The 27,978-nt window shown below is 47.7% G+C and overlaps 1 protein-coding gene across 1 annotated transcript in view; it reads right to left on the bottom strand.

Annotated features, from left to right (window-relative positions):
- The window catches only part of LOC144122146 (small G protein signaling modulator 1-like), a 202,067-nt gene that overhangs the window by 118,499 nt on the left and 55,590 nt on the right, over positions 1-27,978 (bottom strand). Inside the window, 6 exon segments of the mRNA XM_077655710.1 lie at positions 3,779-3,856; positions 3,859-3,913; positions 3,916-3,947; positions 12,750-12,817; positions 15,736-16,082; positions 22,359-22,537. Of these exon segments, the coding sequence (XP_077511836.1) occupies positions 3,779-3,856; positions 3,859-3,913; positions 3,916-3,947; positions 12,750-12,817; positions 15,736-16,082; positions 22,359-22,537 (759 nt within the window).

Here is a 27,978-nt window from a genome sequence, read left to right as displayed (position 1 = left end):
TGCGAAGCGCAGACAACCAACAATAACCCATTAGAGTAACAAACTGGATACCAAGAGACGGCAAGCATAGCAGGGGGCGGCGAAGGGTCAGGTGGGTGGATGAGGTCAGGAATTTTGCAGGGATAAGGTGGCCTCAGCTGGCATGCGACATGGGGTTAACTGGAGGGATATGGGAGAGGTCTTCACTCTACAATTAACATGACTGGGCTGACAATAATGACACAGAGAGCTTCATTATGCTTTGCCATTTTTACACAACCTGATCAATGACCTGAATAAAGGCCTGTTATAGCAATTACAATTAAACCCAAATATAACAAGCACAGACTGAGCAAATTATGCTTTATATCGAACACTCAGAAGTTCTAGCATTATGCACGTAAACTGTATTTTTTATAACGAACTACACATAGGCTATATTGAACTCTCAGCGCCACCAAAGCACCACCATGGTTGCCAAATGCTGGCAATCAGTTAACAAACGCCCCCCAACGTGCTGCTGCACTAGCTCTGGGTAGTCTCATAGCAACTGGCCGCGCTTTAGCGTAGCCCGTGAAATGCAGAAATGGGACAAGCCCGCTAAAATCCGTACCATTGGCCAGCCTCCGTTTTGCATTGCTCTTATTCGGCAGCCACCCACCACATGATCAAGTACATGTGAGCAGCTCCAGGCCTATCATGTGGCTTTGGGAGAAGGCAGCTAGGCGGCCTACGGAGACTATGAGACGTCGACGTCGCCATCCTCCATGCTTTCTCTGTTAGCATAAGCAAGTCATGCCACTGTTCTGCTCACTTTACTCTGCCTGTGCCTGCGTTGCTGCACGCTTGCTTTCCGGCACTTCATCTTGCAAGCTGACAACGAAAGAGTGGCAAGCCCTTCTGAGGAGCTTGTAACAAGCGGGCGCAAGATTTGCCTCCTCCTGGTTAACTGTTCAGCACACCGCTGCAGCGTCTAGCTCAAAAGCATTAAGCTTTGCTTCCTGCCACCGAACACAACAGCGGTTTTACCGCCGCTTGATTAAGGCATCATCCGTGCGTTCAAGCTAGGCTACCGGAAGCGCGTGGTTGAGCGGCTTTTGGTAACTTTGGGTTAATGATGAGCTGAAGGTTAATTTGCTGGCCACAGTCGAAATGATCAGTCATGCCTGGCAAGTCATGACTCGAGACCACCATGCTCGAGAAGCAGCATCATGCTGGTGTGTCACGAGAGCATGGAAGCTGCGAGTGTGGTGCACACAGCGCAAGATGATAGTGACGTTGCCACACTGTGAAAAGAACTCACTGATGTTCCAGACGCTGTGCCAACAGAAGTTGCCTTCGAGGATTTTTTTTATGGTTGACGATGACATAGCGGTGATAGCAAGCCCATTGAACTCAAAGCTGCTTCCGGTGTGCTGTCTGGTGCCATCGAGGAGCCACCGAAAGATGATCACCTGACACAAGCCGTTTCTGCTACCAATGTGCTGCGAAGAAACTGCTCGGGAATACAGGCTACTGGACTGAAGTTTGTTGAGACCACGCCGCATGTCAAATATGTAATTCTCCTTAATGAGGCTAAACGCAGTGTTCAGGAAACAAATCACTGCCAACTGCAAATAGGTGTATACTTCTCGTCAATAAATTACTTTCGGAAAAGAAGTCATGGTGAGTGGAATGGTTTTTCTTTCATTGGCGCGCTTTTGCTTCACATTCACACACTCGTATATAATGAATTTGGTGCTGAAGTTTGTTATGCACTGGTTCAGGGTTCATGTATATCGAATTATTCCATATATATCGAACGATTAACGTTCAATAATGCTGTTCGTTACAACCTGGTTTGACCATACCATAGTAAATGTCTTGCAAGAAGAGCAGCCCCGCGCGGCAGCCCAGGCAGCACAGTGCGGGCGTGCCCGTGGGCATATTCCAAAACGAAAATGTACTGGTCACCTGACTACTCGTCCACACTTGCACCACATTCCCCACTAGCACTGCCATCGTCCTCGCTGCTGCAGTCCCACAGCCCGTCATTCTAACATCGTCGTCCAGCACAAACCCCCACTTCGGTGCATGTTGTTGCACCGCGAAGTCCCGCACTTCACAAACAACTGTACCATGCCATCACAAGGAACAGGTGAAAATTTTGGCTCACTGCAGCCACCACAAATGTATAACCATTCCGAGATGTCAAAATTGCAGTCCAGCATGCAGTTGCTCTTTCTTCGGCGTAAAGAATGACAGCCATCTTGAATGTAGCCATGAACAAGTGCCGGACGCTTACCGGACCCAGAGCACAAATGACAATGGAAGAGCACTACATTTAAAACTGGTAAAACATAGCCGGCAGTCAACAAATGCGTCACACTGAACCAAGAGAAACTATGCACGAGCGGCATCGGCTCTTCCATCTGCTACCGACACTCCACAGAAGCGCTGCTGTTCCGAGTGGTGGTGCCGCCACAATTGGAACAGCGACCCTGCAATTAACTCTCGGCAGCCAATGAAAGCCAAGTGCACAGCTGAAAGTAAAAAAAAAAAAAATGAAAGATCATTCTAAACAAGCGCGCTGTATAGCCGAATGCTACTAGGTAGAGCCATAGAGCAAACATAAAATTGCAACCACGCTGTAGCATCCCTGATATCTCATTCATCTCACCTTTATTTATGGCGTCATGCTTTGGTTGGTCATGCTGTGCACAGCATGAGTAATGAGCTGACCACGGAGTAACAAATAAATTGCGTCAGCCATAAACAGATCTGCATGGCTGCATTTCCTGTGCTTGTGCATACTGATTTTGTTTGTTTTGGACGGTACGAGGATGATACGAATACCGTAAAAACCGGACTATAGGTCGACCCCCTAACTAAACAATTCTAAAAATGAAAAGATCTTTTTCAGTGGGAAAAGTACCGAAAGACATCCTTACTTTGAAACAAATGCGACTCGAGAGGTTGCACAATGGTGACAGTATATAATTTCATTTAAATGCTGCTTGTATGTACACCCGGCAATTTTTTTAACAATATCGCGCACCAATCGGCCCGCGTGTTTGTTTCTGGCACAGGCAAGTACGGCGCCGTAGAGCAAAGCCCTCCTCTTCATGAATCGCCGCAACCAGGATGGCGAGCCTTCGAGAAGCTTGCAGGCAAAGCAACCCCTCCGTTGCAACCCCTCCAACAAAGAGTTGGAAGTATTCGAAAAAAATTTGATCCAGAAAAATCTTTGCTATTTCTGCCGACATTGCAGCTACAAGCCAAAGGTTGTGAGTGATAGGGCTTCTTCACAGTGGCTGCCCTTCCTGTCAGCATGTCGACACTCCGTTTCATACACAGCTGTCAATGCTCCGGAGGCTGCAGAAGTAGTGCGCCCACAATGCCATACTATTCTGCCAGATATCATTTGTTCTTCTGGAAGCATTGGTGAGTATTTGGACGAAAACTAAGTGCATTATAAAGAGAACTGCTAGCATTCGGAATCACGGACGATGCTGCGAGGCGCTCAGTGTTCGAGCTTATCTGAGTGTGAACTACTCTTTAAGCACAAATGGAGTCACAGCGATCCTACTGTCACATGTCATCCTTCTCGGTGAGTCGCAGGACGAAATGTGGCCAGAGTTAAAACGAAGTGCACAAGGTTCCCAGTCACGGCACTTAAGATTTATCGCAACAAAATATGCCTGTGTTCACTTAGGTTGCATGGTGATCTACTTTTTGGGAATGGACTTGGCAGCGTTGGCTGCCATATATGAAACCGAGTATGGTGATGCCAAGCATCGGACAAGCTAGAGTGACTCACCTGTGCCGCTCTGCTGAGTCCAGAGGGGTGGGTCCAGCTGTCCGTTGGGCAGCAGGCCATTCTCCAGGCAGGAGAGGAGGCGAGCAGGTGGCCCCCCCGGGGGAAGTGCATGGGCGGCCGCTGGCACCCCGTCCTGGCCCCACCAGCACCAAGGTGCCACCCGAGTCACCTGCTGTGTCACACAACGCGTGCCAGAGAACAGCTTGCTTCCACCACTCATGTTTCAATGTACATTTGCAAGCTGGCGTGTGGATGTGCAGTCGGGGGATAAAAAATCTCTGGACTACGTGTACGTCCAGAGACACCAGCTGCAGACCACACTTGGGGAGGTGAAAGTCAAAATCTTCTTTCACCTCCACAAGCGTGCTCCTCAGCCGGGCGCCTAATAACAGAGCTATCTGCTTCGTTTAAAATAGCACTTGTGCTCCAGAGACTTTTGTGCCCAACTGCACACTCCCAGTGACCATATCTGACTGTGCTCATCTCTGACGTCCACGAGTGCTGCACACTGCCCCTTGCTTCTGAGCGTCACTGTCCCCACTAGCCAGGTGGCGCCTCAAAGAGCCCGCTTCTTCTATCCACTTGACTTTTTGCAGACCGCCCGTTCTCCACAAGTGCACATCCTACCTACCATTCTTTCCACTGGGGCATCAACAACACATGCACTGTTGTCTTCAATCAACGTAATTTAAATTACCATATTTACTCACGTAACAGACCCCCTCACATAACAACCTCCCCTCCCTTTTTGTTGTTGAGAATTTACTTCTTTTTTTTAAGCTTTCTGGCACATTAGCTTCACGCCGTCTGCAGCGCAGACCTTGGCATCTGAGCGCCAATAATGTCATGGCATGTTATCTTTTGGGGAGAGCTCCAGTAGGAGTGGCATGCACGGCGAACTGGTAGACCACTAAGACGCTGTGCGCCTTTGACCGAAGCTCTGGCGCTGGTGGCTTGCTCGGCACACTAGTGCGTGCTCGGCTGCACCAGCGCATGCTTAGAAAGCCAGCGAGCGCTCTAGCATCAGAGAGGAGCACTGCAGTTCAAAATGGAATGCTATAAAATAACCCCTATACTGAAATGCTATGGAAAAAGCACAAACTTTGGACCCCACAAGTGATTTGGCGAGCTCAAGATCGGAAGCAAATATGCCTACCTCCTCTCACACCACAGCGAACACTTAACATTCGCATTTCACACCCATAACTGTTCAGCGAGTTTCTTTTTTAACCTCACGTGAAAACTGTATGGCTGGCCCTTCAGAGCCCGTGTTCAGCATGTTTGCCTTATCTCGCCGCAATTGGCTGACGCCGTCGGCTGTTACAAAACCGTCAAATCGTGCTGTAATTCAACAGTCAGCTTTGAAGGAAACAACACTAAACACACGATGTAAGCGATCGAATGATCTGCGGAGTCATTAGGACCAGTTGCCCAGTCTCGGCACCTCCCCTGCGGCAGACCCCCTTTGAATTCCTCCCCCTTCGGTGACGGGGCGGCTGCGGAGCGCGCTGAAAAGGAGCGCCCGTCTTGGCATCAAGCGCCCCTGACAGCGACGGCCGCGCGCTTTGGTCCTCCCATTGTTTAGTGCCGGAAGCCCTCTCGTCTTGACAAACACCAAACGCGATGCGACCTTGCAACGAACATCTCGTGGGAAAACCTTGAAAAATAGTAATCTGGTCAACCAGGGGAGCAATGACGGATGGGCAGCGGAGGCCAGATTTCAGATAACCCCACCGATTGGGTATCTATGGGGCGTTGGTTAGTCGGTAGGCCGGCGGCAAGCTAAGCCGCGTAAGCTCACGAGAACGCTAATCCCCCTGGGAAGGTTGGGACCGAATTGGCAGTTGAGCACAGCGGAAGCACCCCGCTGGAGTCCGACGACAGAGCTAATTGCGGAACGGCGTCAGTGTGAACGAACTTTAACGAAACCGATTGCACCGTGCGAGCAACGATGTGTGGTTGTTTTTGCTTTTCTTCTTCTGAGGGAGAGAGTTTGGTAATACTGTGGAAGTATGGGGCGTGGCACGTAAACCTGGTGGGCCAATCATTTCGATGGTTCATTCCCGGAACTCCATTTTCTTATAGCAATTTTGACGTTCTTTTCGTGCTGTGTATTTTAGGGAGAGGGTTTAGAACCTTGCCATGCAGTCTGTAAACCAATCATGTGTTAGTTTGTTGATTGGGTGATGCAAGGAATGGGCAAGGCTTCTAGGTCTTTAAAACCGGGCCCCAGAGCCTGGAAATAGGGTTCTGAGCTAGATTCAGACCCCTTGCATCTTCGGCGATGCAAAGGAGGAAAGATTTTCCCTTAGCCAGTTCCACGTGATCGTGCTTGCCATTTATTCTGTTGTAAATATGTGAATCCCTGTATAAAGTTTCAGTTTTCCTTTCTTCGGTCAAGTGTTGCCGAATCCAGACAGGCGGAACGGGAGCACGATGAGTGAGGGAGAGGGAACGGTTGCTTCGGAAGACAATTTGTCCATGCCTGAGACGCAGGTTAGCAAGATGGCTCTGGAAATAAAAAAAGCGGTGGCCAGAGCCGCTGAGGAGCGCTGTCGAGCTCTCGAGATCAAGCTTGAACTTGCAAAATTCTTAGAAAGCATCCCGTTTTGTAAACTACGCTACGCGGGAAAGCCAACTTGCGGAATGCTGCGGGAGCCACGGGCGTAACGGCAGACGTGGCAACAATCGGAAGACCTCTGTCGCTAGGGCAAAAAAATAGCCTGGCTGCGTAGTTTCAGTTTCTGAGCTTCACCGCTACCCCGTGGCAACTTCAAATGTCAGCCCGTGCATTCGCCGACAGTCCAATCCCAGCTCCGCGTGGCTTATTTCTTTTTCCTTTTTATAAACCGCCTCGCTGCTCCGACGCCAGTGTGTGTTCCCCGGCCCCTTGTTTGCATTTGTGTTGTTCTTCCCGCACTCCAAAATGGGTGGCTCATTATGGGCTTACATGTGTTAGCGCGATGGAGCCGCCTCATAAGGCCTTACTGCACCTTCAGCATTTTCGGCAGCATTTTTCTTTCGGGGGGGGGGGGGGGGGGGGAGGGGCTCGGGCAATTTTATTAACAGAGGCCTTCGGATGAACCGGGCATTTCTTCCAGTCCCTTGAACTCCAAATGAATGAGGTTTAATAGTCATCATGTTAATTTTTTGTCATTTTATGTATTTTGTTTTGCAAGACCTCATTGTTTGGATACTGTTATGCTGTCTAATCAAGTAGTATACATTTCTGTGCACATCATGTTTTTTATATGGTACTGAGGCAGTCTAGTTTTGTTTATTTTAGTTGAAAAGACCATACACTATTTTGAAAAAAAAATTAAGGGCAACAACGTTTGCTTGCTCATCGTTTTCTGAAATTTTTTTTGTACTGAACAGATATTCGATATTCGATTCGATATTCAAAGCCATTTTTTCTTCATATTCGTATTCGAAAATTTCAATATTCACATACTCCTAGTGAAAAGGTACGGGCTAAACTTGCAGTTGTGCCCCTGATGTTAAACCGCGATGCAGGCATTTTCTACGATGTTAAAGAAGCGGTGCCAGTGGTATGTGCTCTGACTGACAAGCTAGTGTCGAAAATGGACTGTTTGCTTTCCGAAGATGCCTGGGAGTCCCTGAGCGATGAATGTCATATGAAAGGTCTAAAAGAGTCGAACGACAGTCAGGTGGCAGACCGCGCGGGCGTCGAACGGGAGGAGTTATACGGGTGGCTCGAAAAAGAACCAGTCGAGGAGGGCGTAACTCACCCCCGCTGAAGTGCACGTGGTGGCCGGCAGAGACAGCGAGAGCTGCGCACAAGTCGCCGAGGACACAGCTCGTAGTGTAACCGGGGAAAGTCGCGCTGCGGTGTTTTCAAGGAGGAGCAGCGGAATGGCGACACATTGCAAGAAGTGTGGAAAAACGCCGTCTCCTCTACCAAAAGGAAAACTTGCTTGGGCTACCAGTAATGCAGCTGGTGCTCCCTAAATTCCGACATCAAGAAGTACTTAGGTTAGCCCATGAATCAAACTGGGGAAGTCACCTTGGGTTCACGAAAACTAAGGCACGAATTAAGTACACTTTTTATAGGCCGGGTATGGAAGGGGATGTAAGGGCATACTGTAACAGCTGCCATGGGTGCCAGACAAGGGCCGATCGCCACCAGACGGACAGAGTGCCGATAGAGCAGTTAACGAGGCCGCGATACCCGTTCGAACAGGTCAACGTCGATGTCCATTGGATCCACCTTCAGGAAGAGGTCACAGGTACGCGTTGTGCATCATCGATTTGTGCACACAATGGCCTGAGGTGGTGTGCTTGCGCTCCCTCAGTGCAAAGGCTACCTGTGACGCCCTCCTGACTGCGTTCAGCCGGACAGGAATTCCCGAAGTAGTCGCCTCAGATTGCGGGACAAACTTTACGGCTGAACTCACACAAGAGTTTTTGAAGAGCCTAATCTGCTCACCAAGGTTTTCAACACCGGGGCACCCCGAGAGTAACGGCGCGCTCGAACGTTGGAACCAGACATTTAAGAACATGCTGTATCATATCATCCAGGAGGAAGGAAAGCAATGGGACAAATTTGTGCCCTACTTGCTATGAGCGTACCGCAAGGTACCGCATGACACGACGGGCGTCACCCCCTTCCAGATGCTGTACAGGCGAGAGCCAACTGGTCTGCTAAGTGTTTTAAAGCACAGCTGGGCAAGACAGATAAGTGTACCAGCGATGCTGGGGCCGTCCCCATCAAAGTATATGCGGGAACTGAAGAAGCGCTTGGAGCATGCAGTGGAGGTGGCAGAATTAGCGAGCTCGAAGCAGCAGAACGCATGCGCGACGCAGTACAATAGGCGGGCAAAGGACAAAACCTTTCAAATAGGAGACAGTGTGCTGGTCTTTGACGAGCAACGTCCAGGAAAAATGTTCCCGCAGTGGAAAGGGCCGGACAGTGTTGATGGAAAGTTTCGCGAGCACTCGTACTTCGTGCAGATGCCAGGAGGTGCTCGGAAACTAGTACACGCCAGCAAACTGCAGCCATATCAGAAGAGCGTAATGGCAGTTGGGGTGATATTTGATGAGGACAGGGTGTTTGGCGAAATAGAATACGTACCTCGACCAATGTCAACGCGGGCTACGGTATCGGTCCTCCCTAAGGACATGACGGCTCATCTGAAGGCGGAAGAAGGCGATCTCATTCGCAAATTGTTCGCCGAACACCGAGGTCTATTTGACGACAAGCCAGGGGTAGCCAAAATAGGAGAGCACAGGATCGTTTTAGAGGAGGGCTTCACACCGAGGTCAGGTAACCCTTATCGAATACCCGCAAGCCTAAAATGCGAAGTGGGCATGCAAGTAGACGAGCTACTTGAGATGGGTCTGATTTTTCCCTACAAAAGCCCCCATGCCCATCCCGTGGTCTGTGTCCCCAAAAAGGACGGATCGATGAGAATGTGTGTGGACTTCAGAAAGCTCAATGCGGGGACAGTGGCAGATGCCTACCCGATCTCGATGCAGCAGGAACTCATGTAGGAAGGGCTAAGTACATTACGCTCCTCGACCTTAGAAGGGGGTATTGGCAGGTGCCCCTGGCACAGTCGGCTCAGCTACTCACCGCTTTTGTCTACCATCGGGGGCAGTTTGCGTGGACGGTAATGTCGTATGGACTGAAAACGCGGCCCAGACGTTTCAGAGAGCCATGAACGAGCTTTTACTCCTGCATTCTACCTATGCGTGTGCGTACTTGGACGACATTGCCGTGTTCAGCGAGGCGTTGCCTGATCACATACGACACTTGTACGCCGTCTTCGCAGCGTTAGAGAGGGCGAACCTGAAAGTTAAGCTGAAGAAGTGTCAGGTGGCAAGAGGGTCAATCCGTTACTTGGGACACATAGTGGGCTTAGAAAATCACGCACCCAATCCTGAAAAATTGAAAGCCATTAGGGAACTGAAGGCACCGAAAACTAAGAAAGAGCTCCGTAGCGTGCTCGGGCTGTGCGGTTATTACAGGAGCTACGTGCCTAACTATGCGAAGGTGGCAGCGCCGCTGGCAGAGCTAACGGGGAAGAGGATTCCTAACAAAATTCCGTGGCCCGCAGAAGCTGAAAGCGCATTTCAGCGACTCAAGGCGGCACTCTGTGAAGCCGTAGCTCTCGGGACGCCTGATGCTGGCAAGCCGTTTTTGCTGTACACGGACGCCTCAGAGGTTGCAGTGGGAGCCTGTCTCTCCCAATGTGCCGCGGATGGCTCCGAGCGGCCGATCACATTCGCGAGTCGCAGATTTTCTCCAACGCAGGCTCGATGGTCAACCACAGAAAGAGAGGCATCTGCAGTGATCTGGGTGCCGGGGAAGTTCGACCTCTGGTTGTTCGGCGCTCAGGTTACAGCGGTGTCTGACCACAACCGCCTCTCCTTTCTTACCATGACCACACCTCAGGGAGCGAAGCTGACGCATTTGGCACTTGCCCTGCAGAGATATAATGTGTTGATAAATGTGTTGATGTTGATAATGTGTTGATAGGGATAGGGTTAATTGGAGAGAGGATAGGGTTAATTGGAGAGACATGGGAGAGGCCTTTGCCCTGCAGTGGGTGTAGTAGGGCTGATGATGATGATGATGATGATGATGATGATAAAACACCGGAAAGGGAGCGCTCACGGTAACGCTGATGTGCTGTCTAGGTTGCCGAACGACAGCTGGGAGACAGACAGCAATGATCACGCCGGGGGGCAAGGAAGAGGGGACATTTGTACCAAAGAGCAAACTCAGTGATGTGTACTGTGGCAGTAACTGGAACCGCGGTGAACTCCGCTCGTCTGAGTGTGCCGGTGTTGGCAGACGGCATGAGCACAACCAAATGTGCCGTCTTATGTATGGCCCTTGTTTCCATGGCATATGTGGAGCTGGTCGCAATGTGTTTGCAGTGTCGCAATGTGTTGGCAGTGTCGCAATGGTGTTTGCTGTGTCGCAATGTGTTGGCAGTGTCGCAGTGGTGTTTGCAGTAGTACTTCCCCTACTTAGGTCGCACTTAGAGTGGTTTCGTAGGTGAAAGGGATCCCTTGTTGTGTTATAATTCTACAGGTGCCATTTGGGCCCCTGGTAGAATCTTGGGAAGGGCGTGTAAGGCATCGGATGATCCGCGGGGTCATTAGGGCCAGTTGCCCTATCTCAGCGCCTCCCCGCAGCAGCCCCCCTTTGAACCCCTCCCCCCCCTTCGGTGACGGGCGGCGGCGGAGCGCACTGAATAGGGGCGCCTGTCTTGGGATCAAGAGCCCCTGACAGCGACAGCCGCGCTCATTGGTCCTCGCACTGTTTTGCGCCGGAAGCCCCCTCGTCTTGACAGACACTAAAACCAAACGCGACGCGACCTTGCGACGAAGCGCCCCGCTGGAGTCCGACAACAGAGCTAATTGCGGAACGGCGTCAGGGTGGACGAACTTCGATGAAACCAATTGCACGTGCAGGCACGATGTGTGGTGGTTTTTGCTTTTATTCTTCTGAGGGAGAGATTTTGAGTAATACTGTGGAAGTATGGGGCGTGGCATGTAAACCTGGTGGGCCAATCATTTCGAGGGTCCATTCCCGGAATTTGATTTTCTTATAGCAATTCTGATGTTCTTTTCGTGCTGTATATTTTAGGGAGAGGGTTTAGGACCTTGCTGAAACGGGAAGGCATGCCATGCAATTTGTAAACCAATCATGTGTTAGTTTGTTGTGATTGGGTGATGCAAGGGATGGGCCAAGCTTCTAGTTCTTTAAAACTGGGCCCCGGAGCCTGGAAAAAGGGTTCTGAGCTACATTTAGACCCCTTGCATCTATGGCGATGCAAAGGAGGGAAGATTTTCCCTTAGCCAGTTCCATGTAATGATGCTTGCCGTTTATTCTGTTGTAAACATGTGAATTCCTGTATGAAGTTTCAGTTTTCCTTCCTTCAGTCAAGTGTTGCTGAATCTCGTTTGTTACACTGTCTCGGACGGTGGGGCACCTGTTGTGGAGCCTGAAGAACAAACCTTAACTACCGGCAACATGAATGCGGCTGATCGCATGCTTTTGTTGATGACGATCGACATATGTATGATACAAAATTTCAACTCTTGCAAAAAAATCTGTCGCAATTTTTTCCCAGTGTAATGAACCTTCCTACCAAATTGATATCAAGTTTTCTAGCAAAAAAAGTGCATTCATTACGCGAGTAAATATGGTAATTGTAAAACAATGAAGCCATTGAAATCAGGCTAATATAAAACAAGTACAGCAGTACCACCCACGTCTCCAAAGTGAGAACAAAGAAAACGCCAAGGCTATCGTGTTCAATACAACTCCGCCTGACGGACAGAACAGTGACTGCAAGCATCGCTGGAATGTTCACCCAAGGATGACCGCTGTGCTGTTCTGGCAGCACAGAGCCGTCAGTCACTCAGAAAAGAACATCAAGTGTGCACTAGGCGGGGAGGACACTCCTTGCCATAAGAAGACAACTGGGGCCACTCAGGGCCACAGTGGTGATGCATGCCAGCTTCACTCGGGCTTGGCAATGAAGAAAAGGCGAAGCAGCTATGGACAGCACTCGAGCACCGATACTCGCGCTGAAGGTCGGCGTCAAGGCCCATTAATTGGAAATAGCACTCCCAAGCATGCAGTCCACTTAGGCTCAGCAAGCTCTCCACAAACTTACGGAGCTGTTTGACAGCAGAACCTCACTAATTTCAGCTTCACTACTGCACCATATCAAATGATCTAAAAAGAAAAAACTGCAAGCATGAGACTCTGCTGCACACACTCAATCAGAGTGCTACGCAATTGTCCTCCATATCAGTCACTGTTAAGGGACACTTGGTGTTGTAGTTCATGGCAGCCGGGGTAAAAATCTGTCGCAAACGCCTAGAAGCTGCCATCTGCTGCACTATGAAGCTGTGGGCTCTCAGCCCCCCCCCCCCCCCCCCCTTTTTTCAGAGAGACTCCAAGGGGAACCCCGTCTCACGGCCTCACCTTGCTGGTGGCAGTGCAGGTAGACAATGTCCTCCATGTTGACACTCAGGGCGTAATCCCAGTACACACTGCAAAAAAAAATGCCAATAGCATGACATCCTGGTCCCGACAGTACGGCTATGCCTGGCGCAATGCAGCAAGGCGAACGCAAAATGACTCACAGCAGAGAGCTCAGAAAAATGTGTTTGCTGTAGACAGAAACAGTTCCAATGACACATATGCAACTATGAGAGAGAGTACTCAGCTTCTGTCAGTTTGCGAATGCAGGTACCTACACAATGCCTGCAATAAGGCACATCAACCTAGCACCACTCAAGGTTCTGCAGGGTCATCCAAGAGATTAGGAAAAACCTGGTTACACACAGGCTGGCAATGCAGGCAGTGAAATTAAACGTTGTAGAAATCAATAGAAAGTGATAAGACACTCTGAGAACTTCAGAATGGGTGCAGGAGTGGTAGGCACTTAGATGATAGTTTGTTATGCTTACTCAATGCATAAAAGTAGCTAGGACGGAAAACACGCCTCTGTATTTAACCTTCGTGGATATAAGTGGTATGTAGGACAACCTAAATAAGGAATTCCTGTGGAACATACTCGAAGATGAAGGTATGGTCATGAAATAATTTGTTTCCTAAAGCACACATAACGAGATAATAAAGGTGAAATTACGTGGGAGGGTGAAAGGCTCAACTGTCAAGGTATGCGAGGGATGAAGGCTGGGTTTGCAAGCCCTAACTAATACTTGTGGAGAAGAAGGAGGTGTTCTAGGCTTTACTTTTAGGACCAAGTCAAGTTTTATGATACTGAATGATTCCACCAATCAGGTGTTTGCAATACAAGGCCACGAGATACCCAGACTGGCAGAACACAAATATCACAGGGTAAGGGTAAACAAAGGGCAGATATACATGGGAAAACAGACTGTTAGGGCAAAAGGGCAAAGAGGTGGCATGACAATGAAACAGGGCAATATGGGGGTACAACAAGTATGAATTACTGAGCGGTATTTGGGAAGAAATAAAGGGCTTACTTTTGGGAATGTGGGCACAAGTTGAGTTGGCACTAGAATTAAATCAGCTGTTGAAATATTAGCACTAGGTGCCCACGGCAAAACCACAAACAAATCAGTACAGGGGGACTTGGGATGGGCATCGTTCGAAGCATGGGAAGCTCAGACTAAAATATTAAACGAAGAACGCCTGACGAAATCGGTGAGGTGCATTTCCAGACTCAATGCAAAGGCTCACGAGAAAGTCGTCCACTGCTACTACTTCTGGTTCCAACTTTCTCCCCCATGCTTGCTTGCTGCATGGCAGTCACTATTGAAATTTTCGAATGCGAATAAATACGAATATATGAAGAAAAAATGGCTTCAAATATTGAATCGAATATCAAATACCTGTCCAGAACAAAAAAAAATTAAGAAAACAATAAACAAGCAAACATTGTTGCCCTTATTTTTTTCAAAATTGTGCATGGTCTTTGCAGTTGACACAAGCAAAACTAGACTGCCTCAGCACCGTACAAAAAAAACACGTTGAGCTCAGAAATGTATACTGCTTGATTAGACACCATAAAAGTATCCAACCTGTAATGTGGTCATGCAAAATGAAATCCATAAAGTGACAACACTGACAACAAAAATGATATGATACTAGTAAAACCTTATTAATTCGTAGTTCAAGGGACCAGAAGTGCTTGGGTTATCCAAAGGTCAATTTATAAAATGCCCCACGGACCCTGAAAAAAAAAAAAAACCCTGCTGAAAATGCGGCCAAGCGTTATGGGGCAGCTCCATCGCGCAAACACCTGTAAGCCCGTGACGAGCGCCTAGTTTTGGCGTGCTGGAAGAACAACGCGAACGCAAGCAAGAGGGGAATGCACAATGGTGTCGGAACGGCGAGACTGCTTCGAAAAAGGAAAACGAAATGACCAGCAGTGCACCAGTCAGCATCCAAAAGCGGGTGCTGATCTGGTGTTGGACTACCGGTGAATACACGGGCTGGCAGCAGTTGCCATGGGCGAGCCGCGAAGCTCAGAAACGGAAACTATGAGACCAGGCTACATTTTGGCCTAGCGACAAGGGCCCTCCAAACGTTGTCATGCCTGCCGATACACCTGCTAAGAGGTGCACAGGTTGCAATGCCCCATGCAATAGGCGGGATTACTACAGGATCACTAGCCCTGCTGTGACACCTCAACTCGCCCCTTCGGAAGCCTCACACAAAATTCCGCAAGTAGGCTTTCCCGCATATCGCAGTTGACCAAAACGAGATGGTGGAGGTCACGCTCGGAGAGTTATGAAGGTGACAGGACGAATGCCATGGGTGCGGGTATTAAGCACGTAACATATTACGGAAGAATATAAAAAAAAATGCGCTAACCCAATAGTTCAAAGCGGCGCATCAGCCATCTTGTTCACAGCCATGTAAAATCCGCCTGCTCACCCGTACGCCATCCATGGCGCGCCACTAACGGGAGCTAATGCATTTCATGCTTAAAAGGAAAGAAGAAAAAGCAGGGACACACCCATCCCAGACTAAGATGATGAGCAGCTGTGCAAGGATGGCTGGCTGATGCACAGCCAATAGCCGCCATCAGTGCGAGCTGGTGCAAGGACAGAAAAGTAAAACAGAAGCTATGTGGCCTGAACATTTTTCACAGATTGAGCACGTTGATTGCCATCGCACCTGCCATTGCACACATGACAAGGGTGCACGGGGTCAGTGCAATGTTCCACTCAGAATGTGCCAAGGAGCGCTATTTGGGTGATCACTTGGTTAGCCGGTCACACCTCAACAAGTCCTCCCTTTGGAAACCCCTCCAAAATTAACCGGTGCAAGACCTGCAGCCTTCGAATTAGAAATAGACGCACGCACATGGACGTTGGCTAGGACAACAGCAGCAGTTTGAATCAACCAGATTCACACATTAAACGGAATTTCACTGTGACAGCAGCGCCATGGCCTCGCCACATGCGCCCACCTCTTGTCCTGGCTGCTGCCCACAGAGTCGCCCGACGAGCTGTCCCCACTGGCCGTGCCGTTCATGAGCTGGTTAGGGGTCCACTTGAGCACCAGCTGGGTGCCCCCTAGCTGGTGCAGCGACAGGTAGCCCGGCAGGGGCTCCCCCGCATGGCAGCGTGGCTGCACGCGCACATTGTTCTTGCCATACAGCAGCGTCGACCGGGCGTTCTGGTGCAGGGACTCGACGTAGTCGCGGGCCAGCCGCTCACAGCCGCCTGATGCAGAGGGGACCACAGCACGGCCGACTGGGGCCCCTCCTTCCTCCGAGGAACTGCCGCCGGTGGCTGCCCGCAGGTCCCGACGGCACTGCACCACAACAGTGGTGGCATCAACTCCCGCTGTGCAATCCCACTGGTTGAAGCTTGCAACAAGCATTCATAGAAGCTTCCATCATAGTCAGCCAGCCTTGGGGACCCAGTTGTGGCAAATATAATGGCCAATGTGGTGAAAATTTTCCATTTCTCAATTTATTTTTTATATAGCCTTGAGGTCTTCATCTTTTTATTTTTAGTTATTTTTTTTATTTAGTACACACTGCAGACCTAAACAAGGTCCAAGCAGAAAAGGCACAATTCAGTAAATGCACAAACCAAGAATACAGAACAAAATAACTACACAGATGTGGGAGAAAAATAATCAGTGCTTATTCAAACTATGTCAAATATGTCAAAAGCTGCATTTGATTCAGCTGTGGTTCACTGCACCGCCTGCAATGCTTCATGGTGCGCTGCACCAAAGCCCTCGATTCATAGCACCCTGTGCACCACCATCTGCGATTGATTCAGGTGCAGCCATGGTGCCGCTGTGGTGCAAGGAACCGCGGCACCAGCTGCCAAGGAGGTGCGGAAAAGTTGTGCAGATGGCTTTCAGCAGATGACACGCAGGCGACACTAACGTGCTCATAAATATTGATGGTGGTTTTCCCTGTCGTCGACGGGACTGGTGCAATTTTGTGAGAAAATGGCCCTGAAATTTACCCGTCGCAGTGGCTCAATGGTTAAGGCGCTCGGCTACTGAGCCGGAGTACCCGGGTTCAAGCCTGACCGCACTGGTCGCATTCCAATGGAGGCAAAATGCAACGGCGCCCATGTGCTGTGCATTGTCAGTGCACATTAAAGATCCCCAGGTGGTCGAAATTATTCCAGAGCCCTCCACTAAGGCTGGTCTCTCAGCAGCGCAACTGAAACTGCCACTGCGCTAGCGGTCGACTACTTCACAAAACAAAGCGCCCTCAGTGCCCTCAGTTTCTCTCGGTCCCTCCTTTATCCCTTCCCTGTGAGACAGATACTGCGCCATTTCCTTTCCCCCAAAAAATAATTTTCAATTTTCAAATCTACACAATAGAAGGCAACTTTTGTTTAGTGCTGTAGCTTCCATGTTGAGACAGGCTGTTCGTATGCGTGCGAATCCACACAAATCATTCTTTTTTCCATATGGCGCAACATTGGTGGTGCGTGTGAAGTTGGTGGGTGAATCCGAGCATGTTTTCTCACAACGGCCGTGGTTACCTTTTCTTGTTGCGCTAGGCATGCAGCCAGATGCTGCAGGTACGCCGCTGCCTGGCCCTTTTGCTGGGGCTAAAAAGGGGCCAAAGCAAGCGCTAAGCAGTAAGGAAGTCCTGCCGCAGGACTTCTTTTTTTTTAAAGAGCTAAATGTGCGACATGGACTCTCGGCGAGGATTTGTGGACTCCTCCCCGAGACGTCGCAAAATATGCTGAGGCCTCGAAGCACATCAAAAGTTCTTCAAACGTCTCTGTAGAGAGTCTGAACAGTCTCAGGAATTCGATATTGCAGTATCTTGCAACCCCGCTTTCACAGTACTTCGGAATTCGACTGGAGTCTGTCCGAACCAAGTGAACTGTAGCGAAAAACAGCATGGCGTCGGTTTCCTCATCTTCACTGTCGAAGAGAACTCCAATACTATGTGATGTCGTCGTCGTCATCCATTGCTGACTCAAGTGTCGTTAGGCGCGAAAACGATCATGCACAAAAAGGACACACAATAACTGGACACCTCCAAGGCGAGCAAACAACAAGGCCTGTGCCTGCATGCACTTGACTGAAAATTGCCACACCTGTGAGGTATGGCACAGCTGACGTGCTGTACCTGCATCACGGAACTGGTTCAGCACCGCGCTAGCACCAGCGGCACTTTTTCAGGATTGGTGCCGTGAATCAGCACTGAATCAAATGCAGCTAAAGCTGTAAGGTTGTTCCAATCAGACATTGCACATGAAAAAAACGAAAATTTACAGCAGCCAGTGTTCGCAAAAAATGGCACTCATGAGGGATGATGTTGGATATGTCGGGTGGACAGAGAGGATAAGTACAAGGGTCTAATGTGAACTTACGATTAAAAAGTGAATAAAAGAAGCCAAGCCAGCTGATGAAGGGTGGTACCATATTTACTCGCAATGAACTCACTCGCATAATGAACACCCCCCCCCCCCCCCCCGTGTCCGCCAGAATTTACTTTTTTTTTTGTTTTCCAGCCTAGCGAGTTCCTCAGTTTTTGCTGCCGCCTCCAGCGCAGACCTTGGCCGCACGCCAAGATGCTGCCGGCCTCGGACATCACCACTTGTTTGTTTACCGTTTGAGGAGAGCTCCCCGCGCACACGCGCCAAGCAGCAGCGCGCCAAGCTGCTGCCCGCCGGGGATGTTTCATTTGTTTTTTTATATTTTTAGGAGAGCTCCTGCAGAGGGGTGGGGAGGGGGGTCACAACACGCTCAGCGAACTTGGCAGAGCGCGAAGACATTAGTAAAAAAACAGGTGCCTGACCTTCAGGGCCAATGACCATCATGTTCGCGGTGATCATCACGTTTGCGTTATCTTGCCACGGCGGCGACCCGACTAGCACAAAATTGCCGGATCCCGTCAAAATGAACGATGCTAAACACTAGCGGTGTCTGACCCCATGCGTTTGTTGATAATGGAAGGATGGACAGAGATATATGAAATCTCGACCCTTCAAAAAAAAATCTGTTGGAAAATTTTTTTTCCCGCGTAATGAACCCTCCCCCCAAACCGATGTCAACTTTTCTGGAAAAAAAGTGGGTTCATTACACGAGTAAATACGGTAATTTGGGCCTGTTGGTTCATCACAGAAGAGGAAAATATGCAGCGCTAAAAATGCATGGACGACAGAAGAAAGACAAACACAAGCGCTGACTTGTGTCAGCGCTTTAACAAAGACAAACACAGTGCTTGTGTTTGTCTTTCTTCTGACGTCCATGCATTTGTTGTGCTGCATATTTTCCTCTTCTAAGTCAAGCCAGCATTTCCTTCTTCTCACTTCAAGTGCTTCAATATTGTTAGTCCCCATAAGCTCAGTAGGAAAATTCAACATTTTAAATTTTCGATACATAACACTAACAGCCTTTCTTTGAATTCTCTCGTTTGTGTTCTATTTAGCAAACGCGTGCCTTTGGTCTGATATACGCGTAATATGTAACGAGTTTTACATTTGGGGGCAGAATTTCCATGCTTATGTTTCAGAAAAGAGGATGAACATATGTTGTCTACATGCAAATTCCAGGAAATATTGTTACTGATCGTTACACCTGGACATTTGTAGATATTAACCTGTTCAGTGATGATGGTCCAAGTTGGCACACATGCTTTAATGGAATCTTTTTGTGTATTATCTGAAGAAAAACAGCTTTTTCTGTGTTAACAATCATGGAAAACTCAGTGCACCAATCAAATAAATGGTTTAGACCCGAGTCAAGTTCATTTTGATCCCCTACACTGTAATTTGACAAAATAACACAAACAATCATCGGCAAACAATCAAATCTGTGTCCCTAGGGTAACCACGGTAAAAAGATCACTTAAATAGAGCTGAAAAAATTAATGTGGATTAGCTCAGCTAATCCAGGATATACAAAGCAAAGCTGTCGGCGTTGACTGTGTTCATTGGTGCTGGCATTGACAATGTTCAAGACTCGCTGATTTTGAGGAAAGAAAGAGCGCATAACTGGCTCCCTGGGTGAGTGGACACCTCATTCGTCCTTTGAGGTACCTGGCATGGCGGTGGTGAGAAAGAGAGATGTGGGTTGTATGCATTAGTGCTGCAGCAATAAGCCCCAGCGTTACCAACCTCTCACGATCAGCCATTAACTGCCACCTGCCAGGGTGGCAAGATGGCCGCACTGCCTATCCAAAGTGCGGAACGCACTCAACGTCACAGCTGCCAAGCCTCGTCTGCTCGGCCAGATCACGTGGTCAGGCAGCAGCCGCTCCGCGGCTGTGGAGCCCCGGCGCAGCAACGGTGAAGACTCAGCTCGGCGGCGTGAAGGAGTCACGTGATGCGTTGCTATGGCAGCGGCGCAGCAAGGATATTCGAGATCAAACTGTGGCCCACGGCGACATCGGCACCGCTAGGCTAGTAAAGCTTTAGCTTTAAAAGCAACAGCTCCAAGACACTTCCCTGGGGCACACTTGAGGCGACTGGAAGACAACTTGAGTTGTTACCATCAACTGAAACAAACTGTACTCTATTACTTAGATAATCGCAATCCACGCAATTAAAATATCTGGGATGTCAACGTCTTTCAGGTTTTGAAATAATTTTACATGGCTAACTTAGCCGAACGTTTTGCTAAAATCTATGAATACTGCACCAATTTGATTAGTGTCGCCTATGTTTTTGCAAATGTATGGACTATTGTAACTGAGTGCATAAATTTGGAATGAAGGCTTATTTGCAATGAAGGCTTATTTGGCATGAAGGCACGAAGGCTCTTCAATGTTCAGCCACCTCGTGTTATCAGGGAAGTATAACTACATTAGTACCCATTTTTAAGCCTGAATAGCACAAAAAGTGATAGAAACAATGATTAAAATCCCTCTCTGGTAATACACTGCATTTCTAAGGGAAAAAAACTGGGTTTTTGTGGTGCTGAGATTTGTAAGAAGCAAGGCATATGCAACAACATTCTTTCTTGTTCCACTACTTCTACCAGGCTTTCACTAAACTGTCTCAACGCAAGGCACATGACAGCGCCATTAGACTCGAGATGAAGCGAGCGTCAGCAGCATGGACCTTGTAGGCAGCTTCTTCTAGCTAGAAAAACAAACCTCACTTGCAAAATAGCTAGATCGGAAGTTATGCACTCAGAAAGCCTTCTGCTATTGGCTAGTTTCGTGAGCTGCTTCAGGGCGACCGGCAAAATTTTCTCCAAACCCAGAACCTGAACGGCATGCTACGATGAGTGATGGAGGTTCGGAGGATGCCAACCAATTGCGAAGGCGTGGCGGCGTCCCAAGGCCTGTCACTGCTAATTATTGCCTCATTAGGATAGTACGGTGATACATGCATTTTCTTGGCTTTTTGGAGCACTGCATCCAAAGATTCTGACCAATGCTGTTTATCAACTTCCGTTGCCAATGTTTTACATGTTTTTTTTTAATTAATGAAGAAAGAGGGTCTTGGAAAAAATTTTTATTAACGAAGTCACAATTATGAAATCTTCAGGAAACGAATTTTTGCAGGCTGAGTCCAAATATATCATTTAATTTTATGTAGAGCAAGTCCTTGTGCACTTATGCAATATTTTATGCAACTTATTGCCAAGAGATTTAAATAAGTTCTGCTGCAGGGAATTTGCTAGCTTGCATGGCATTGGTTTCTCTTGACATCAAGCTATGCAGTAAGGGTAAAATTATCATCCAGTCTGTCATAGAAGTTGAGTTACAGGGTTTTGAAGTCGTCACTTCTGAAACAGGAATACACATTTTTCTTCCCATTTGTGAAGTGGAAACTTTAATTAAAAAACCCTGTAACTCAACTTTTATCGCATGCAGGATGATAATTTCACCCTTATTGCATAGCTTGATGTCAAGAGACATCAATGGTGTGCAATCTAGCAAGTTCCCTGCAGCAGAGCTTCTTTAAAGCTCTCGGCAAAAAGTTGCATAAAATATTGCACAAGTGCACAAGGACTTGCTGTACATAAAACTAAATGACATATCTGGAATCAGCATGCAAAAATACGTTTCCTGAAGATTTCACAATTCTGACTTCATTAATAATTTTTTATTTAAACCAGCTTTCCCCTTAATCTTAACCTTTCTGTTTTAGTATTCTCTACAGTCCAGCACCCCTATTATAATCCATATGCCACTAACGCTTGCTAGTTCTGCAATAACAACTTGAGCGGTGAGTACAGTGCTAAAAGAGCCTTCACTCCACGTCAACACAAGCAGATGCAGCTACAGCACATGGCCAGCGTAGTTCTGCCATGCAACACAGCAGAGCCAGCATGGGAATTCACTGCTTCCACACACTTTGCCGTGACATGACCATGCATTCATGTTGCTAGCCATGTGTGCCTGCGCCAACAGCGTGCAACGCAGGGGAGGGGGCAACACCACCACTTTTTCCAAGCCCTTTTTTTCTTTGCACTGCAACTGACTGGAATGGGCTCATTAAGCTTGGTTAACAGTTTTAAGAGATCACTCGAGAGATCTCCTGCAGGCAATCATAATCAAGCAATCTCTGCACTCCCACCGCTAATGTAATGCCTCCAAGGTGGAGTCTTTGAGGTAACAAGGTGAAGTGAAGGAAACTGCGCGCTCACCTGAAGGCCCAGCCGGCGCGTGGGTGGAGGGGTCCCCGCTGAGGAAGAGCCCCCCGCGCTGGCCGAGGCAGGTAGTCCGCTGGACAGCCGGTGGCGCTGCACCAGCTCGTCTGCCGGAGGGTCCGTCCAGAAGTGGTCCTGCGTCTTCATTTTGGAGTAATCCAGGGCACAAGGACCCACTGCAACAGGACGCAAGGGACACAGGCACTAGACGTGAGACCTCTCACCCGAGCCATTCTGAATGACGGGCACCAATGCAAAACAAGTGCATGGCACAAAGAGAACAAACAGCAATTGCCACATGACGCCATTAGTTAGAATGTGCAGAAGCAAGGTGTTCCATTCACATGCAGTTCCTAAGGAAAAGAGAACTCTCCCAGGCACGTGTTCTGGCAAAGGCAGGGACGAGTGAGGGTCCAGGTGCATGCCTAGTCCTCATTCCATGAGCTCATGCGCATTTTGGCAAGCTTACTTTTTCTCTTAGTGCATCAGCATTAGAAACCCCACGAGTGAAAAAAGCGTACAGCGTGTAAAGTTGAGTTGTGTTGTGTTGGGTTTTATGGCACATAGGCAGCTAAGGCCATCATGCGCCAAGCTCAAGGTATAGAATTGGTTTTCTGTAGAATGTTTAGGAATATGAAAAATCGTCGATGGTGTAGATGGCCTAAAAATATTGAACTGCCTAGTAAAAAACAGAGAAGAAGAAATCTGAAAATAGCTAACGGTAAAAGCCCCAGAGAAGGTAAGGTAGCCTCAGCGGCTACCCTTGGCTGGGCAAGGATCCTGAGGCTCCCAACCAATCAAACAAAAAGCCTCAGCCTTCTTCTCAGGAATGAGAAAGTGGCTGAGGTGTATCATGTCATAAAGCAAACCAGTGGTTCAAAATTTATAGTTTTTCAAGTACCCCTGCTTCTTTTAAAAAGCTAGAAACAGAAGGTATGTTAACAACGGCATTATCATCTAAGAGCAGTGCTGGATGAAAAGGAATGCATTCATAATAAAATTGAGTAAAATACTTCTTTCTTAGTGTTTCAAGTTTCACACATGAAAATAAAATGTGGTTAACAGTAAGATCATCTCCCCATTCGCAAACAGGTTTGTCTTGTTTTGTTAGCAAGAAGTTGTGCGTAAGGTGCATGTGGCCTGTCCAGAGAAGGCATAAAATCCATCATTAAAACGTTCCTGGTGAACACATATTTTAAACTCACCTAAAACCGGTTTTACCAAGTGTAGCTTATTATTCACTTCGCCGTCCCATGCCGACTGCCATTTTTCTCTTAATTTACGGTGTACTAAGTTTATGCAATCCTTAAGGGGTATATTTACTTTTTTTATTTCCCTGCCACGAGCTTTAGCAGCGCAGAAATCTGCCCTCTTGTTGCCTCTTATTCCGACATGACTGGGAACCCAGCAGAATTTTATGTTTTGTCTTCGAGCTGTGGCTGTTACTATCTTGTGTATGATGTCACCAAGAATCGGAGTGACTGCATTTCTAGAGTGCAGAGCTGTAAGTATACTGAGGAAATCTGTGTAAATAATAGTGTTGGTGAGGTTTTCGTTTTCTATTTTTTCTACGGCCACATAGACTACGTAACATTCTGCAGTGAAGTTGGATGAGCACTGTGGAAGTCGTACTGTTTTCAACGACTTCCCTCGGACCACTGCGCTTCCTACGTAAACAGCATTTTTTGAACCATCTGTATAAAACTGCGTAAAACTACTGTATTTTTCTTCCAGTGCAAGAAATTCTTGTACTATACGGTGTTGCGGAGTTTGTTTTTTATGGAACTGTGTAAGAGTGAGATCACAGATTGCAGGAAAATTGTACCGTGGAGGTAGTGGATCTCGTCTCCGAGCAATGTCAGGCAACGTATCTAGTACACCGAGGTTTCGGCATATCTCTTCAAAACGTAGGAGGAGTGGCCTGATAGCTAGTGGTTTATTGTTAAATAATGTTCTAGATGGGCACTTTGTGACTATTGGGTAACATAGGTGTTTGGGAAGTGAACGGATTTTTAAATGTATGAGCACGTGAGCATGGTTCTTCTATCTGTAAGTGACAGTTCGTTGATTTCTGCATAAAGACTATTTATGGGCGACGTCCTGTAAGCACCAAAGGAAAGACGCAAACCTAAATTATGTATTGGATCTAGTCGTTTCAGGTACGAAGGTCTCGCTGACCCGTAAACTATACATCCGTAGTCTAAGGTAGAGCATACCACGGAGCGATAAATTTGTAAAAGACATGTCCTGTGAGCACCCCAACGTTTACGTCACAGTACTTTGAGTACATTTAGAGATCCGGAGGCTTTCTTTTTCAGTGCGTTTATATGAGGCAGGAGATTGAGTTTTTTGTCAAGTTATCCCTAGAAATTTTTGACGGGTATGTGTGTTCCGTTCAGGTGTATGAATGGGTCGGCTTGTATGCCTCGTTTCAGCGAGATAAGGATGGCGACTGTTTTATGTGTGGAAAACTGGAAACCGTTCTGATCTGCCCATGTCACTAATTTGTTCATTGTCAACTGTATTTGTCTCTCGCTTGTTGCTACGTTTGAGGATGTGCAGGCTATTTGAAGATCATCAACATACACTGAATACAGGATGGACTTTGGGATTATTTTGCTTATGGAATTCATACTTACAATAAAAAGTGTTGTGCATAAAGTACACCCTTAAGGAACCCCGTTCTCTTAAACGAAGCTCCTGGACAGGGTTGATCACAGGCGTACTTGAAATGAACGGTTGGAAAGAAAGTCATTGAGCAGTTTAACATCCTACCGCGGATACCTAGGTCGGCCAGGTCGCGGAGGATCCCAAACCACCAGGTTGTATCATACGCTTTAGCCATATCGAAGAAAACGGCAAGACAGTGCTGTTTGTGTATAAAAGCTTCTCTTATTGTGTTTTTGAGGCGAACTAAATGGTCTGTTGTTGAGCATCCCTTTTTATAACCGCATTGATGGACATCAAGAAGTTCGCAGGATTCAAGGACAAATGTTAATCTTATCTTACGGACACTTTCAAAAGATTTCGCGAGACAGCTTGTGAGGGCTATCGGCCTATGGCTAGTTGGGGAAGTGGGTGGTTTTCCATGTTTCAGGAATGTCACTATGATGGTTTTCTTCCACTCTAGGCATTTTTCCTTCTGTGAATATTGCCGCGAATATTTGCAGTGTTTGTTCGTTTTTCAAATCTGCCGCCACACCACTTTATCGCTTTGTTTGCGACGCAAGACGCGACTAGATTTATCTCGATTGATCGCAGCCAGGCAGAGCTGATTCTACGTTGTTCCGGAATGTTCTAGTAACTTTGCACCCTTTATCTCGAAAGTTCGCTATCAGCTTTAAATTGAGCACGGCCGACAGCGGCGGCCATTCTGTTCGACGACCGCCGAGCACGCTTGTCGCTTCGCCGCCGCCGAGTGATTCAGTCCATTTTGGGTGCAAGTCAGCCCAATAAACAGTTTTCTTTTAGAAGACCCTTTCGTCCGTCTTCATCGCTGCTTCGACTGCCGTCACCACTACGTGACAATATTTTGTTAAAGAAATTTAAGAGTGCCTCTATGGCAGGCTGGAAAAGATGGGCAAGCATTTGATAGTGTATCTGGTCGTGTCCTGGAGCAGTTTTTGTGCCGGCAGACAGTAGAGTAGTGATTTCTTGGAGAGTGATTAAATTGTTGTATTGTTGGTTTGCACCTCCACTTGTTGGAAGTCATTGTTTTTCGGCAATACTTTTGTATTTCAGGAATGACTGCGTATAGTGAGATGAACTAGAAATTGCAGCGAAGTGCTCCCCCAAAATGTCTGCCTGTTCCCTTATGCTTGTTTGTATGCCAGGTGTTGTCAAAAGAGGAATTGTGAACGGTGAGAAGTTGCCATTTAATTTCCGAACCTGTTCCCACATTTTTTTTAATGTTATTTGACAGCTTAAAGATGAAATGTAACTCTGCCAAGAGGCTTTCTTGGCACTGCGACGGACGTACCGAGCTTTTGCTCTTGCCTTTTTAAAACGTACGAGGTTCTCATGTGTAGGGTACCTGCGAAATTTGCCCCAAGCTTTATTTTGTTGTTTTTTTGCTTCCTTGCATTCCTTTGTCCACCACACTTTGTGTTTTTGACTCACCACTCCTGAAGACTGAGGAATAGCTAAGTGTGCGGCAGTAAGTATACAATTCGTAAACATTTCGTTTATCTCATCGATACTGCGGTTTTTCTAAAACTATATCTTCTAAATTGGCTTGTGCTCTAAAAATTTCCCAGTCTGCTAAATGCAGCTTCCAACGTCGCGGTTTAGTTGGGATGATTTCTGGTGCAGATGTCAAACTTATTGATATGGCTCTGGAAGTTCATCTATCCAGATATGGCTCTGGAAGTTCATCTATCAATTCTTGTAGGTCATGGACTCTTAATGTAAAGTGTGGAGGAATGTATACGGAACAGATTGTTAGTGTTTTGTAGCTGACGATGCCGACTGCTACCGCCTCAAGTTTTGTTTTGAGCTTGATTTCTCGAGCAGGGACGCCGCTTTGAACGACAATTGCGACGCCTCCCGAGAGTCGATTTGCCTGCTCTCGTTCACATCTAAAAGTTTTATAATGTTTTAGGATATGCACATGTTGTGGACCAAGATTGGTCTCCTGAAGGCATAAAACTATGGGTAACATTGACCCAAAAATATGTGTTATGTCACTGTAATTCCGCATACGTCCTGTGCAATTCCACTGAATTAAAAAAGTCATGTTTATGTTTTTGAGAGGAAATGAAGGTGGATTTATTTATGTGGTGGGCCCTTTATGAGTGGCTTGTCTTTTTTCTGCTCGAGAGAGCTGTTCCACCGCTGTAATGCGGGCGGACTGGGGGTTATATTCATCACCTCGCCAGAGGTGCTAAAGGACCGCGCAGCCGCGGTTGTGTTAGTTTCAGGCCTCTCCCGACGGGGGGGAGGTCCTGCGGGATGCCGACCCATAAACCGGCGCTCCCTGCTTTGTCAATGACAGGGCAGCTTTCGCTGACCCTGCATGGGGCGTGGATGGCCCTGCCATAAGCTATGTAAAAGCGGCCTTGGCAGGTGCCGGAGTGCTGTGTGGTGCTACGCCCCTGCGCACCACATCAGCGAAGTTTTGTTTTGCTGTGAAGGAGAATGTGTTTGTAAGCGCAAAACGCCTTCTCACCTCTTTAAATTAAATGTTTTCCTCCGTCTTTATGGTGATTATCTCTTTTTCTTTCTTCCAGGACGGACACGCCCTGTAGTATGCAGCATGGTCTCCTTCACAGTTTGCACAGCGCGGGACTGCAGCACATGCATCAGACTGGTGATCATTCGAGGCACATTTTGCGCAAGTTTTGCGACCACGGCAGCTCTGTGAGCCGTGGCCGAACCTTTGACAACTGAAATATCTGCGAGGGTTCGGTATGTATTGTCTTACATTCATTGACTTTCAAATATCCCACGTCGATTGTGTCGGGCAGTGTGCTGGTGTAGAACGTGAGGATCAAGTGTTTTGTGTCTATTTCCTTATTGTCCTTCCGGATTTTGATTTGGTGGACATCTATGACGTCTTGGTCGGTGAGCCCTTCAAGCATTTCTTTTTCGGTTATGTGAACAAAATCATTTTCGGATA

Source organism: Amblyomma americanum, chromosome 2, assembly GCF_052857255.1.
Source record: "Amblyomma americanum isolate KBUSLIRL-KWMA chromosome 2, ASM5285725v1, whole genome shotgun sequence".
Lineage (NCBI taxonomy): Eukaryota > Metazoa > Arthropoda > Arachnida > Ixodida > Ixodidae > Amblyomma > Amblyomma americanum.
Note: the sequence above shows the minus strand (reverse complement) of the source record. Positions and strands in the feature narration are given on the sequence as shown.